At 42.5% G+C, this 16,231-nt stretch overlaps 1 protein-coding gene across 5 annotated transcripts in view; it reads right to left on the bottom strand.

Moving 5' to 3' along the window:
* MYO18A (myosin XVIIIA) overlaps positions 1-16,231 on the bottom strand; it is a 350,022-nt gene that overhangs the window by 153,744 nt on the left and 180,047 nt on the right. For all 5 annotated transcript variants that reach the window (XM_056559045.1, XM_056559047.1, XM_056559046.1 and 2 more), the window contains 2 exons: positions 13,567-13,753; positions 8,672-8,909 (listed from right to left, as the gene is read on the bottom strand). In XM_056559045.1, coding sequence (XP_056415020.1) covers positions 8,672-8,909; positions 13,567-13,753 — 425 coding nt within the window. The remainder of the gene's footprint in view (positions 1-8,671; positions 8,910-13,566; positions 13,754-16,231) is intronic.

Below are 16,231 nucleotides of genomic sequence, written 5' to 3'. Positions count from 1 at the left end.
CCCAGCATGTCCTCACTGTATTGGCATGCAGTTGGATTTGTAGTATTGCAACAGGTTGCGGGTAATGGTAGATATGTGCCGTGCAGTGGCGTAGCTATAGAGGTCGCAGGGGTCGCAATCGCGACCGGGCCCTGTAGCCTGGGGGGCCCGCCACTACACCGCCACCCGGGCCCGTCGCTGCCAGCAATCTTTATTTATTTTTATTTTTTTTCAATTACCTGAGTGCCGGCCCTTTAAAACTCAGCGCAGGGTCATGGGCATGATGGGAGGCCAGGGGCTGATGGGAGAAGACTTGCTCCGCGCAGGCACGCACGCACGTCAGCTCAAAGCCCCTGACGCATTCCTGCCTCTGACCTTGTGTTATCGATACCAGGCAGAGGCAGGTGCAGCCGCCCCCCGCCCCACATTGCTGCAGTAAGAAGGTGAGGAGACATGGGACGGGCTGCCGGAGGGGGGTGCTGTGGGTGATAAGTTCATGAGGACATTGTGTGTGTGTGTGTGTGTGTTTTATTCATTGATGAGGAGTCTGAGGATGGGGCGATTGATGATGAGACGGAAGGCGGGGGGGGGGGCCTGACTGACTGATGAGGAGGGTGTGGGGGTTATTCATTGATGATGTTTTGGGGGGGAAGGTTGATGAGGAGACCATGGATGGTGGGGGTACCTAACAATGGGGAGACTGAGGATGGGGGGGGGGTTGGACTGGGTGGCAGTGTATGAGGTGATGAGGAGACTGAGGATGGGGTACTGGGGGGGCTGGGTGGTGGTGTATGAGGTGATGAGGAGACTGAGGATGGGGTATGGGGGGGGGGGTATGAGGTGATGAGGAGACTGAGGATGGGGTATGGGGGAGGGGCTGGGTGGTGGTGATGAGGAGACTGGGGATGGGGTGCAGGGGGGGGCTGGGTGGTGGGGTATGAGGTGATGAGGAGACTGAGGATGGGGTATGGGGGGGGCTGGGTGGTGGTGATGAGGAGACTGGGGATGGGGTGCAGGAGGGGCCTGGGTGGTGGTGTATGAGGTGATGAGGAGACTGAGGATGGGGTACAGGGGGGGGCTGGGTGGTGGTGTATGAGGTGATGAGGAGACTGAGGATGGGGTACGGGGGGGGGGCTGGGTTGCATCAGTGTATGAGGTGATGAGGAGACTGAGGATGGGGTACGGGGGGGGGGGGCTGGGTGGTGGTGTATGAGGTGATGAGGAGACTGAGGATGGGGTATGGGGGGGGGTCTGGGTGGTGGTGATGAGGAGACTGAGGATGGGGTATGGGGGGGCTGGGTGGTGGTGATGAGGAGACTGGGGATGGGGTGCAGGAGGGGGGCTGGGTGGTGGTGTATGAGGAGACTGAGGATGGGGTACGGGGGGGGGGGGGGGCTGGGTGGTGGTGTATGAGGAGACTGAGGATGGGGTGCAGGAGGGGCCTGGGTGGTGGTGTATGAGGTGATGAGGAGACTGAGGATGGGGAACGGGGGGGGCTGGGTGGTGGTGATGAGGAGACTGAGGATGGGGAAAAGGGGGGCTGGGTGGTGGTGATGAGGAGACTGAGGATGGGGAACGGGGGGCTGGGTGGTGGTGTATGAGGTGATGAGAAGGTGTACGGGGGGGGGGGTCGTTGGTGGCGGTGTATGCGGTAATGACTTAGGTAAAGACTTAGGGGGCTGAGAAGCCTGGAGGAGGACAGTGCAGGGGTGGGATTCAGCCGGACTAAGAAGAAACACTGTGTGACAGTATTATTATGGGAACAGTGGGTGGCAGTATTATATTCAGGGGGTACAGTGTGTAGCAATAATATATTTAGAGGGTACAGTGGGTAGCAGTATATTCAGGGCGTACAGTGTGTAGCAATAATATATTTAGAGGGTACAGTGGGTGGCAGTATTATATTCAGGGGGTACAGTGTGTAGCAATAATATATTTAGAGGGTCCAGTGGGTGTCAATATTATATTCAGGGGGTACAGTGTGTAGCAATAATATATTTAGAGGGTACAGTGGGTGTCAATATTATATTCAGGGAGTACAGTGTGTAGCAATAATATATTTAGAGGGTACAGTGGGTGTCAATATTATATTCAGGGGGTACAGTGTGTAGCAATAATATATTTAGAGGGTACAGTGGTGGCAGTATTATATTCAGGGGGTACAGTGTGTAGCAATAATATTTAGAGGGTACAGTGGGTGTCAATATTATATTCAGGGGGTACAGTGTGTAGCAATAATATATTTAGAGGGTACAGTGGGTGGCAGTATTATATTCATGGGGTACAGTGTGCAGCAATAATATATTTAGAGGGTACAGTGGTGGCAGTATTATATTCAGGGGGTACAGTGTGTAGCAATAATATATTTAGAGGGTACAGTGGTGGCAGTATTATATTCAGGGGGTACAGTGTGTAGCAATAATATATTCAGGGGGTACAGTGGTTGGCAGTATTATATTCAGGGGACCCAGTATTTGGCAGGGTTATAATGATTAATGTCTTCATATAGAGAATGAGGATCTGCTTACAAGCTGAGGAATCAATGATGAAGACCTGGTGCCCGGACAAGATGAGAAAGAGAAGACAACAGAGAAGATGTCACTCAGGTCACTGATATCACTGTGTGTTCTGTCTGACCCAATTTGTGACTCTCCAGCTGTTGCAAAACAACAACTTCCATAATGCCTGAGACATAATCTCCAGACACGATGGGAATTGTAGATTTATTACAGCTGGAGAGCCACTTGAACCAAGGTGATTGGTGGGGGTCTAAGCAGTCGGACCCCCACCATAAAAACGGGCTGCTTATTTTAAAATGCCTGCACTTATTTTTGGCCCCAGTACGGCCCTGCCTGTCCTTCATTATTATATTTGTGTGGTCGAGGCTGGGTAAGGTGTTGGTCAGGGATTGGGGAAGTGTGTCGTCGAGGGGTAGGGGGGCCCAAGACAATTTTTCGCATCAGGGCCCTGTGATTTCTAGCTATGCCCCTGGTGCCGTGAGTGGGTGGAAGAAAGGCTGTGGAGTACTCAACACCTGAGAGAGGGAAGTGGGGATGGAGTGAGAGGAAGCGGGCTGTACAGCAAAAACGGTGTCCCTGTGCGGAGGGTCAAATTCCACTAAAGGGCACAGTTTTCATCATTACACCGGCTGTTCTGAGATCGGGCAGCCGTGGTCGTCCTGCCCCCTCCATTAATGTTTATGGAAGATAAATGGAGGGGGTGAGACAGCTGTGGTAGCTCTTAATCCGGCACGGAGCAGAGTTCACTCTGTGCATGTGGAATAAGAATAATGAGGTTCCAGGCTAGAGATCGCGGGGGTCCCAGCAGCTAGACCCTTACCCCTGTGATCAGAAATCTTAAAGGATGTCTAGGGGCGGAGTACCCCATTAACTATAACTTGGCTCTTACTATCTGTTGACAGGGAGTCAAAAGAACAAAGAGGTTCGGGGCAGAGAAAAAGAAATAACACAATATTTGTATTATAATCCTTCAACTTCATTCAATAGAAAGTGTAAAAAGTAAAAAATAAATAAACAAACAAAAAGTTGTTGAAGTACATGACATCTGTAATTATCCTTAAAACTCTGCAACAACTTGTTTTACTAATGCAAGGACCTTGAAGTGATAAGGTAACAAGCGGGAGCGCAGTCGGGGTCATGTTTGTGCGGAGGTGCCGAGTGTCTGCAAACACAACTAAAATTCATTTATCCGCGAGACTAAGGCGCCGAATGTGATTGCGTGTGTGTGTAATTAAATCAAGCACCGAGCTGGTTATTGGAAAAGCAGCTTCTGCTCGCAATTGTTTGAGAATTTCACTTCAATTGACTGGTGAGACCTGGACGCTTATGTTCTGTCTCCTAATCTGTCGCTATCTATTGACTGATGCGCCATCCAGCACCAGCTCAGTAGGGAGCCTGTATTGATCCCTCTCTGCTGGGAGATGTACATTGATTTTTTTAAGGGGGGTGGTCTGTTTGTTTATTTTAACAGGTTTGTTTTTCCTTTTTTATCATAATGAGTAGCATAACTAAATTCAGATGCCTTTATTGATAGAGAACTTACAGAGAAGGCCACTGTTGTTTCAGTGCCCAGCAGAGATGTGAGGGATGGCAACATTTCGAGAAAAAGATACCAGCGCCATCGGACTAAGCAGGAGTGTGACAAAAAGGAGAAATTGGTTATGGACAAGTGTAACATGGAATTAAATTTGTGCATATTTTACACATTTCCGGATAATACTGCACAATTGCTCAATTGTAAAACTGATTAGAAAAACATAGATGCCTTCTCCAAAATAACAAATGGCACCACTCTTGTCTTCAGGTTGTGTGTGGTACTACGACTGCGCTTCATTAACGTCAACGGAACTGAACTGCAGTACCACGTGCAACTGAGCGCAAGAGTGGTGCCGTTTCTAAAAGCAGCTAACATAGTAACATAGTTCATAAGGTTGAAAAAAGACCAGAGTCCATCAAGTTCAACCTATATCCTTAATGAGTCCCTACTGAGTTGATCCAGGGGAAGGAAAAAAACCCTCATAGTAGAAGTAAAAATTCCTTCCCGACTTCAATATGGCAGTCAGAATAAATCTCTGGATCAACATGCTGTCCCTAAATATCTAGTATACATAACCAGTAATGTTATTATTCTCGAAAAATGCATCCAGACCCCTTTTGAACTCTTTTACAGAGTTCACCATGACCACCTCCTCCGGGAGAGAATTCCACAGTCTCACTGCTCTTACAGTAAAGAACCCCTATCTGTGGTGGTGTAGAAACCATCTTTCCTCTAAACCTAGAGATGCCCCCTTGTTATAGATACAGTCCTGGGTATAAATAGATCATGGGAGAGATCTCTGTACTGCTCCCTGATATATTTATACATAGTTATTAGGTCTACCCTAAGCCTTCTTTTTTCTTAGCTAAAGAACCCCAATTCTGATAATCTTTCTGGGTACTGTAGTCTTCCCATTCCCCGTATTACTCTGGTTGCCAGTCTTTGAACCCTTTCCAGCTCCACTATATCTTTCTTGTACACTGGTGCCCAGTATTGTACACAGTATTCTATGTGTGGTCTGACTAGTGATTTGTACAGCGGTAGAATAATTTCCTTGTCGTGGGCATCTATGCTCCTATTGATGCCCAACACTGGTCACTACAGCTAAATTTACTAAGACGCATAAGTTTTTTTCCACATCATTCGTCCCAAGTGTTTTCCCATTTAATATATAACCCCGTCCCGGATTTTTCCTCCCATGTGCATTACCTTACATTTATCAGTGTTGAACCTCATCTGACACTTCTCTGTCCAAACCTCAAAACTATCCAGATCCATTTGTAACAGTGCACTGTCCTCTATAGTGTTTATCGCTTTACAGAGTTTATTATCATCTGCAAAGATTGCTACTTAACTATTCAACCCCTCTACAAGGTCATTAATAAATATATTAAATAGAACCGGACCCAAGACTGACCCCTGTGGTACCCCACTAGTAACATTCACCCAATCAGAATAAGTACCATTAATAACCACCCTCTGTTTCCTATCACTGAGCCAGTTACTTACCAACTTACACACATTCTTAGTTTGACAGGACCGATCCCTCATAAAGCCATGCTGATATGGTGTCATACATTTATTTTGATCAATATACTCCAAAACAGCATCTCTCAGAAAACCCCCAAACAATCCACATACAACAGAGGTCAAACCAACAGGTCTGTAATTCCAGGGGTCACCTGTTGTCCCCTTTTTAAATATTGGCATCACATTTGCCTTGTGCCAGTCCTGGGGAACAGTACCTGTTACTATAGAGTCCCTGAATATTAAAAATAGAGCTCTGTCTATTACAATACTTAATTCCTTTAGAACTCGGGGGTGAATGCCATCTGGACCTGGTGATTTGTCTATTTTGATTTTTGTATGCGGCACTGTACTTCTTCCTGTGTTAGAAAGGTAACCTGTACTGAGGAGTTTACCTTATCACACTGTATTTCACCTGGCACTGTATTTCATTTTATTTTCCATGGTGAATACAGTGGAGAAGATTTTGTTTACTATATTTGTTTTTTCCCTGTACCCCGTCTATAATTTCTTCCTCATCCTTTTTTAAAGGGCCTACACTTTCATGTTTGTCCTTTATGCTATTTATATAGTTAAAGAACATGTTGGGGTTAGTTTTACTCTCTTTGGCAATGAGTCTTTCTGTCTCTATTTTTGCAGCTTTTATCTGTATTTTACATATTTTAGCTAGGCTTTTTTAATCCTGGATAAACCCTTTAATCTGGCTGCTGTTACACAGTGCAGCATACAAGTCTGTGCAATGGACAAGAGTGCAATTGGCCTTAAATGGGCACTCTCATTAAAACTAATTTTTGCTATTGCACTCCTGGTGGTGAAGAAAAACTCTTTCTAATGTACTTTGTTTAATAAAAAAAAAAGTTTTCTATGTTTTATTGGTGTTTAAAAAAGATGCCACTAGGTATCTCCCTACTAGTCCAGAGCACATTTCCCTCCATCTCTTGCACAGACTTTGGACTCCTGCTGGCCTGGCAGAAGTCTAAAATCAGGAAATGCAGTCTGGAGTGCTGAGGTGGTATGTGCAACCTTCTCCTTATACTGGGCTGTGTGTAGCAGAGTGAGGGAGGAAGTTCTCCCCTGTACAGCTTCAGATGAAGTCACACCTGCTGGGTAACGCCTCTTCCCAGTCTGTGAATCGGACTGACACAGAGCAGAAAATACAGAACAATATCAAGGTAGAAAACTAAAAAAATAATAAAAAAAATAATAAAAAAAATAAAGGCAGGGGGTGGTTTATCATGATGGGGGCAGTGAACTGGGAGGATTATACAATTTAACAAGATCATGAGTACTCTTTAAAAGTTTGCCTGTCACTTGACAACTTTTGATATGTCAAAGGTTTTGATCAATCAAAGTCTAAGCAGTCAGACGAAGACCAATTGCTAGAATAAGTTGGGAGAAGACGGCGCGGCTGAGCGCTCCTCTCCCTGCTCTTGGTGCAGCTACTAAGACCCATAGACTGAAAGTTTGTCTTGGTCAAACACACTTAGCATGGACTTCTCCTGCCTTGTTCTCCTGATCGGTGGGGGACTGAACACTGGGACCCCAACCGATTAAAACTTTTGACATGTTTCTGAGACAGTGTTTGCCAACCAAAGTGCATCCAGCTGTTGCAAAAGTACAACTCCCAGCATGCCTGGACAGCCAAAGGCTGTCCAGGCATGCTGGAATTTGTAGTTTTGAAACAGCTGGAGGCACCCTGGTTGGGAAACTCTGCTCTAGGACAGGCCAACATTTTTTTTCAGGTGACAGTGCCCATTTAATGTTAAGGAATTTGGGTACAAAGTGTAGGCTTAACCCATTAAGGACTCAACCCATTTTTACGCAGCCAATTTTATTTTTGAATTTTAGTTTTTTCCTCCTAGACTTCTAAAATTCATGACTCTTTTATACTTCCATTCCCAGACCCATATGAGGGCTTGTTTTTTTGCATGACCAGTTGTACTTTGTAATGACATCAATCAATTTACCCTAAAATGTATAGTTAACCCAAAAAATAATTTTTTGTGTAAGGAAATTTAAACTAAAAACATTATTTTGCTAATTTGGGGGGCTTTGTTTTCGTGCTGTACACTTTACTGTAAAAAATACATGTTTTCTTTATTCTCTCGGTCAATACGATTAAAATGATATCCATGGCTACATAAATTTCTATTATTGTACTGCTTTTAAAAAATCTCAAACTTTTTTTTTACAAAATCAGTATGTTTAAAATTGCCCTATTTTGACCACCTCTAACTTTCTTATTTTACTGTATTCATGGATGTTTGAGGGCTAATTTTTTGCGTCATTATCTGTAGTTTGTTTTGGTACCAGATTTGAATATATGTGACTTTTTGATTGCTTTTTATGAAATTTTTTTGCAGTTTGATGTGACAAAAAAGCAGAAATGTTTGACTTTTTTTTACGTTTACCGTAGGGGATCATTAACATTATATTTTTATAGTTCGGACATTTACGCATGCAACGATCCCAAATTTGTTTATTATTTATAATTTTTTTTACGCTTTTATGTATTAATATGGGGAAAAAGGGTTATTAAAAACTTTATTGGGGGACGGGATTTTTTTTTTTTACTTTTTTTTACATTTATTTTACACTTTTTAAATCCCCATAGGGAACTATTTATAGCAATCATTATATTGCTAATACTGTTCAGTGCTATGCATAGGGCATACCAAAGATCAGTATTATCGGCAAACTTCTGCTCTGGTCAGCTGAAAGGTAGATCAGTGCAGAAGACCCCGGGGGACGGAGGGAGGCAGGTGAGGGGACCTCCGTCCGCCATCTTGGCTGATCTGATCCCCGCGGAAATGAAGCGAGCGCATCTCCTGCGCTCGTATCACAGCCGCACCGTAAATGCACGGCACTGTGCGCTAAGAGGTGCTATGCAGTGCCGTACATTTACGGCACATGTCCTTAGGGGTTAAAGAAAAAAAAAAAAAAGAAGAGGAATTGAGTCAAGGTTAGATTTACCCTAAATATTGCTGGATAAAAAAAAAAAAATATATATATATATATATATATATTTTTTTTTTTAGCGACAGATATCATATAACACGGCCACTAATAGTAATAAACGTGATGTGTGCCATCAGTGGTCAGCAAGTACCTTGTCTATACATGCGAAGAGCATCCAGAAGGCGGGACCCTCGAACCTGAGCTCGCAAAAGGGGGACATCGACTTGCATAAGCTCCGCATCACAGCGTTCACCTGACAGGTCTGACTCACTGGAGCCAACCCGTGCAGCTGGTACCAGCCGAGCCTCACTGTTACATGACTGAGCTTTGGGTAGAAAGCAGTAGACAAAGTGAATTTTGGACTTCTTGATAGTATCAATCAGGGCATCCTAGAAGAACAACAAAAAAACGGAATTATTAGGAGACAAAGTATGACAAACATCTCATTGTAACCAGATAAGAGTCGCTTAAAAAGATCGATATATAGAGTAAAGAAGATACAATATAGATGTCTCTCTTTAAGATCAGTATGGGAGTATGATTTATACATTTGTAAATGATTTATACATTTGTAAATGATTTATACATTTGTAAAGTGTCCACATGATACCCATAAGCCGCTCATGGCCTCTGGCACCAAAACAATCTCTCAGAACACCATATACCTCATGACAGAGACCAGTGTTTTAGATGTAACAATACTGTGCAGTGTTATTTTTTATTTTTTTTTATAATATTTAATCCGAATACTGTTTTATTTGTATATATACACACACACACATACATATATATACACACACACATATATATATATATATATATATATATATATTAGGGTGTTTCATTTTTCCAAAGATGTGATTTGCATATGACTGTGCTTACGCCCCGAGTTTAAGTGATGTAAAAGATATATATGCCAAATTTCAAGAAGATTTAATATTTAGGGGTTGCACACAGTGATCACTTTTATCTCAAACTAGTGACATTTCTAATATTGAAGTGCTTTGTACTAATGGGCTTCTCATGTATTTCTTTCAACCAAACCAATGAGAACCAAAAGAGGAATTTGGCTGCTAGAAAAGGTGCCTAGAGGTGAGTTTTTAGGAGCTCAGCTCCTTTCAAAGGAACAAGTACTTTTAGTTTTTACTTTCCATCACAAGGAAATGAAAAAACTTCCAAATGCTGAAAATCTACCAGTACTAAACTACAGAAAGTGTGGAGGAAAGCAAATATTTCTCTTAAGACGGAGGAGAATATCTGTGCTGGTATACAGAAGCTGTACAGAGAATACCAAAATCTGGGTAGAGAGAAATCGAGAAACATGGATAAAGCAAATGTGAAACGGCAGATTTGGAAAATTGATCTCGTTAAGTTATTTGACATTTCCCGGCAAAATGTGATGGAGATGACTAACATATCACAAGAAGATTAAGAATCTCTTAGGTCACAAAAAGAAGATCGTATGAGTTCGTCAATGAGTGGAGTAGACAAGGTTTTCGCCTCGAAAATAAGAAGGGGTAGATTTATCAAAACCTGACCAAAGGAAAAGTTGCTGAGTTGCCCATAGCAACCAATCAGATCACTCCTTTCACGTTTGAAAAGGCCTCTGAAAAATTAAAGAAGCGATCTTATTGGTTGCTATGGGCAACTCAGCAACTAATCTTCTGGGTAGGTTTTTATAAATCTCCCCTTAAGTGTACAAAAGAAAAAAATGATTCCTATAAGAATAAACATTTAAAAGCTATCACTGAAATCAATAAGACCGTTATACTGGAAGACTCATCGCCATCATCATCAGCACCTAGTGACGAAGAGGCCAAGTTTTCGGTTTTAGCAACAAAAAAATTACGTTGAAGTCCATTAAAAGCTCTTGATCAGACACTCACGTGTACTTGGGATCGAGAACAGCCATGTAAAGGCTCTTAAGGTGGTCAATGACACCACAAAAAGAGGAATTGCTCTGATAAAAAAGTTTAACAAATCGGTCAGGGACGAACAACAAAAACTATTCTTGTTGAGGGTAGTCGAGCATCACAGAAAAGTCGTCACCAAGCGAACAAAAGAAGGGATTGCATCAATTGCATACAGTCTACTCTATTAATCTTAGTGTCTAGTTTTAATATCATTTTACGTTTGTGATTTCTAGTTTTTCCAATAAAAGTAATTAACATTGAAAAATTGTATTTGTTGTCTACTTCTAAAAAACTGATCAAAGTGTGCAACCTCTAAATATTTTCCAATCTTCTTGAAATTTGGCATATATATCTTTGACATCACTGAGACTCTGAGCGTAAGCAAATTCTACAAAAATTTTACATATTTTTTGCCTTACAAAATGAAACACCCAAATATAGATATATATAGATATATATATATATATATATATATATATATATATATATATAAATAAAACAAAAGATATAGAGCAGCACTCCCAAGTCAGAAGAGCAGTAGATGGGTGCAGGAAGTCTCAGGGATCCCGGTCCTGGATCCAAAGGCTGTATATACAAGTAAAGGCGACTGCAGCACACCAATTCAAAGTGCAAAAGAGTGATTTGTTCCAGAAAATACGGGCAACGTTTCTGTGGCCTCACACCACCATTTTCAAGCAGCTTGAAAATGGTGGTGTGAGGCCACAGAAACGTTGCTCGTATTTTCTGGAACAAATCACTCTTTTGCACTTTGAATTGGTGTGCTGCAGTCGCCTTTACTTGTGTGTGTGTGTGTATATATATATATATATATATATATATATATATATATATATATATCTTAGGGCTGCAACAAGCGATTAATTGCACGATCGATTCGTTGCCGTTAAATCAATTAGATGCCTTTGGCTGTCCTAGCATGCTAAGAGTGGCAGCTGGAGGCACCCTGGTTAGAGGGTGAGGGTGGCACTTTGGTCCGCACCCCGGCCGGCTCCCAACGGGAAATATGAAGTTACTGTGCAGTGATTTTTTATTCCCCTCTCGCAATTGGTGCTGACCAATCAGAGCTCCCAGCAGGGAATATGACATCACAGCAATGTAACTTCATATTCCTGCGCTGGGAGCCGGCCAGGGAGCGGACGGAGCACAGTGCCACCCGCAGAAGTGCAGCGCTGACCCTAAAAATGAGTTACAAATGTTGACATTATGACATTTGTGACTCGCTTTTTGCATAACAATGAATCCGGGCTCGATTAATCGATAATAACAGAATAAAATATTGATTAATCATTGCATCACTAAGATATTATCTAAGTTATTTATTTATAGCTAATATTATTAGGTATGCTACTACTATTCGTACTACTATTTAGCCTGCTACCACTACGGGTGCTGAAGTATAGTCAACCATACCGTAAAAGCAACCTGTGCAGGTGTGTGGAGGGGGCAAACTAAATAGAATGGTTTCTTCTCTTTTATTAGATTACATGTAAGGATCTACCTTATTGAGAGTTATGAATGAGGTGTTCTATGCCTACCAGTCCATCATCAAATAGGCACCTGGCACTCAAGAGACCCATATACTGTTTATGCATAGTGGCCCTCTTCTGCTGGTGTCTGCCCTAGATAAGTTACCGCAATATCACAAGTGAGTTTAAGCCAGGGAAGCGAATGAGACATCACTTGAGGGTTTTGTTTTGGTAAGCTATGGTGACCTCACAAGTGGGAATCATTCAAGCAATAAACTGTGACCTCACAAGGGGGATTCATTCAGATTGCAACTGACACCTAGACTAGGCTTATGAAGCTGCACACACACAGTGCACTAAGGCTTCACAAGCCTATTCTAGGCATACCTGTATTGAGAAAGCAGGATGCTGAATAGTCACATAATACGCCTTTATAATCCCTCCGGGAGTCGGCCTATCAGTCAGAGGGGCCTGGTGTCCGCTATGGTCCAGAGCTGCACTGCCAGTCTCCACGCCAAAGCCTCTCTAACTAGAGTTAAAGGGGTATTCCAGGAATTTTTTTTATTTGACTATGCTACAGGCTGTAAAGTTAGTGTAATTCATAATATAGTGTCTGCACCTGTTTGTGATAGTTTTCTAATAATTCTTATGTGATTTTCACCCCAATATATATTTTTAACAGCATACAAAATTACTCATGTCTCAGGATTTCCCATGTTGCAGTGCGTTGGGACCTGACATCACTAGTCAGGTGATCAGAGGGAGCCTGTCCTGCTTCAATTTTGCAACAGCTGTAGGCCCCCTGGTTAGGAAACACTGTTTTAATGGGTGGGGTAGCTGATGTGTGGGAGAAAGGAAAGTGATCTCAAACTTTCAAGCATGGAACTGTGGGATGTGTAGTTTAGAGAACAAAGTCCAACAGGAAATACCCAGTTCTGGCAGGTATGTACTAAAATCACCTTATGGTGGATAACCCCTTTAAACTTTACACACATGCTTGGACAGCAGGGAACCCCCAAGTTGCTGATAACCTATATACCCCCAAATGGTCCCTACTGAATTTCGAGCATCTGAAAGTTTTTAGCCACGGGGGGTCTTAATGCCGAGACCCCTGCCGATTACTAAAAGTAAGAAAAGTGCAGAATCTCTCAGCTGAACACTGTGCCCCTTAATTTCCAATTGTCTCTCCTCAGTTTCTATCAAAAATTCCAGCATGCGGTGTATGGATTTCTAGAAAGTTTTATTCTGAGTCAATCGAAGAACTTTGTATTAATCCATACACTGCACTGCTCTCCAAGGACAGCTGAGGAGCACCAATCATCAATGATGAGGCACAACACTCAGCTGGTGACTTCTGTTCCATCCTTTATATGGCCGTGCTAGCACCATGACTACCACTATATACATCTGATGACACTATAAAAGTTATGACAGGTAAACTTTAATATACCCCAAAGACACCCAGGACTGGTATTGGTTTTAACATACAAGTGCTGTTTACTGTTATTTTTACGTTGATCTCTATCCAAACATGTTGGAAAACTAACATTCAATGCATGAAAATGCACAAATGGTACATACAGCAAGCATCCCTCCATGACTTGTCAGTGCTATCTTTATATGCATATTCCAGAATCTCCACTTACTACTTGAAGCTTAATTTGAATACAAAGTGACTTCTTCTTCACAGCTGCCACACCAGTCGTAAAAGTCTTCCGCATGCTGGTTGCTCTGCGCAGGGCCAGCTGGGACCCCCCCTCCAGGCCAGCTACTGAACCCGATAAGACTGTCGCTGTGCCCGTTCTGCCAGCAAATAAGCTGCTAATTATTTTCCTGCGGGTGAGTAAGAAAATGGTTTAAGATTGAACATGTGTTTCATTTATTTTAATAAAAGTTCACTAAACATGAATAAAATATATTAAAATATATCAAGATCAAAGTAATAAAGCTACGCATTCACTGGGTTTCTGAAGCGTTCATCATTTTGTCAAGCAGAAATAGCGGCACTCCCAGGGAAACCAATCAGATATGTGCTTTGAAGTGATAAAGTGAAAATAAAAAAATAGGAAAAAATCTAATTTATATCAACCAGCAACAACTTTCCATTGCTCTTGGTTTTACAAATGTTCTCATCACGTTTCACCGGAACAAAGGCCTTGTGCATATGGCGATATTATTGATCCTTGCTGTACATATAATACAACAACACAGTCCCACAACCTACTATGGGGCATATTCCATCCAATTTTATACGAAGGCACAGAGGACTTTGTCTTTTTTCGCAACAAATCTACGGCATGCTGCTTTACGGAGTTTCATTTTTTTTTAGTAACACTGCTTCTAAGGGTAAGTTCACACTGCGGAATCTCCACTCGCAGAATTCCACGCAGTCATCATTGTTGGCTATGCAGTGCTTGCGGGCTTCCGCACAAAGAATGAACATGTTCCTTCTTTGCGGGGAACAAGTGTGAACATACCCTTAGAGCAGTGGTTCTTTTTTGCCTGAGTACCCCTTGACAGCCCATTCCCAAAAAATTGTACCCCCATTTTGTAATTATTATAGCATATGCTTTACTTTCCTCAATAACAGGCCCAGGTTCCTCTCCCTATCTCCCCAGTCCCCCAATTTACAGGTGACGTCTTCTCTAACCGGAGTTGTTTACTTTTCTTTTCTTCCCAATCTGGCCTAGACCGCCATTAAGAGTTCTCCCATAAAATACTTTTCCACAGAACCAGCCAAACAAACATTTTAGGCTCCTTTCTGCAGTACAATACCCACCTATTTACAAACTCCCCATGTTTATTGTCACACACAGTAATAGTACCCGCTTTGCGTACCCATAAAGGTGTTAGGCCCTCTCTGTGTCCCAAATATAGCTGTAGGCCCCCAAACTGCCCTCATATATAGTTGTAGGCCACCATACTGTCCCGCTTTGGTGCTCCACTGCTCCTCTGGTCTGGGGACCTATTACTATGGCTCAAAGCACTAGGTTCCCGGTCTGCAGGGGCAGTGGAGCAACAAAGCTGATGGTAGTTACTGCACACAGCAGGCCAGTGCCCGCGCTTCCCCTTTGCTGTCCTCCTGCTTCGCTCCTCGGTGCAGTGATGTCAGCCTACCATTTCTTTCAAAGTGGTTCAGACCAGTAGCCAGTGGCTGCCATTACTGATTTTTTTTTCAAGTACCCCCTGGAGAACTGCTAAGTACCCTTGGGGGTACTTGTAACCCAGATTGAGAACCACTGCCTTAGAAAGAATATGGTGCTTTATGAACACACAACAAATAGCAATAACAAAAAGAGAGAAGAGGTTTGAATGGAGGCACATTTCAGAAAATAATAATAATATGTAAATATCGCAATCACAATAGTCCTGTAGAGTCCATAATCTAAAGTATACATCCAAATGAACAATGGTGCACGGAAGAGATAAATAGACAACAAAGTACTGTAAATAACGATAGAAAAAATCTGCACTCACCGCAGCACTGTGATCCAAGTCTTTACTTGCCGAAAGAAGTGCACCTGTTGCACGAAAAAAAAACAGTTGTAGCCGCTGAGCCCCCCCCTGCTATCTCCGGATCTCCATGTAAAGACTTCCCATATCGGATCACATTGCTGCGGTGAGTGAAGGATTTTTTCTATCGTTATTTACACCATATAGAGCACAAGGATTGCATGGTAGAATAGTAATACACACTGTTACAGGCCCTATGGCCCTCTAACAGACTGGTTGCCACTGCATGCTGTTGTGCAGCAAAGCACAGTTTGTCTCCATTAAAAGCAATGCATATATTAATACTATATCTGTAAAAAAAATAAAAAAATAAAAGAAGAGGTACTCCGTGTGCTTAGAAAGACAAAAAGACAAAGAGTCTCTTTGTTCAAGTGATCAATGAAGGTCCCAGCTCACAAACCTGCCATGTTCTAGCATCTGTATTATAGAAAACATAAAGTGGAAGCAAAAGCAAAGTGATGGCATTTGTGAGCTCTAAGGGCGGCCAAGCTGATTGTCATTCATTTTTAATACAAATACAAAGCTGAATGTTCTCAAAGGGAGAATATTGGGTAAGGTAATCTGTAAAAAGGAGAAAGAAATATATATTTTGCTGGAGGGGCACCACAGCCTTCCCGTCTGGCAGGATATTGGCCCTAAACTACCACAAGGAATGTAGAATGGGAGTTTTTATGAGCAAAGAATGGCAGTTTTTATGATTTCCAGATTAAATTCTATTGGTTTATAAGGATCTTGTACCATCAGTCCCTGCCAACATTGTCAGGCCTCCGGTTGCCATGGCCACCATCGACACCCCAC

Source organism: Hyla sarda, chromosome 2 (assembly GCF_029499605.1).
Source record: "Hyla sarda isolate aHylSar1 chromosome 2, aHylSar1.hap1, whole genome shotgun sequence".
NCBI lineage: Eukaryota > Metazoa > Chordata > Amphibia > Anura > Hylidae > Hyla > Hyla sarda.
Note: the sequence above shows the minus strand (reverse complement) of the source record. Positions and strands in the feature narration are given on the sequence as shown.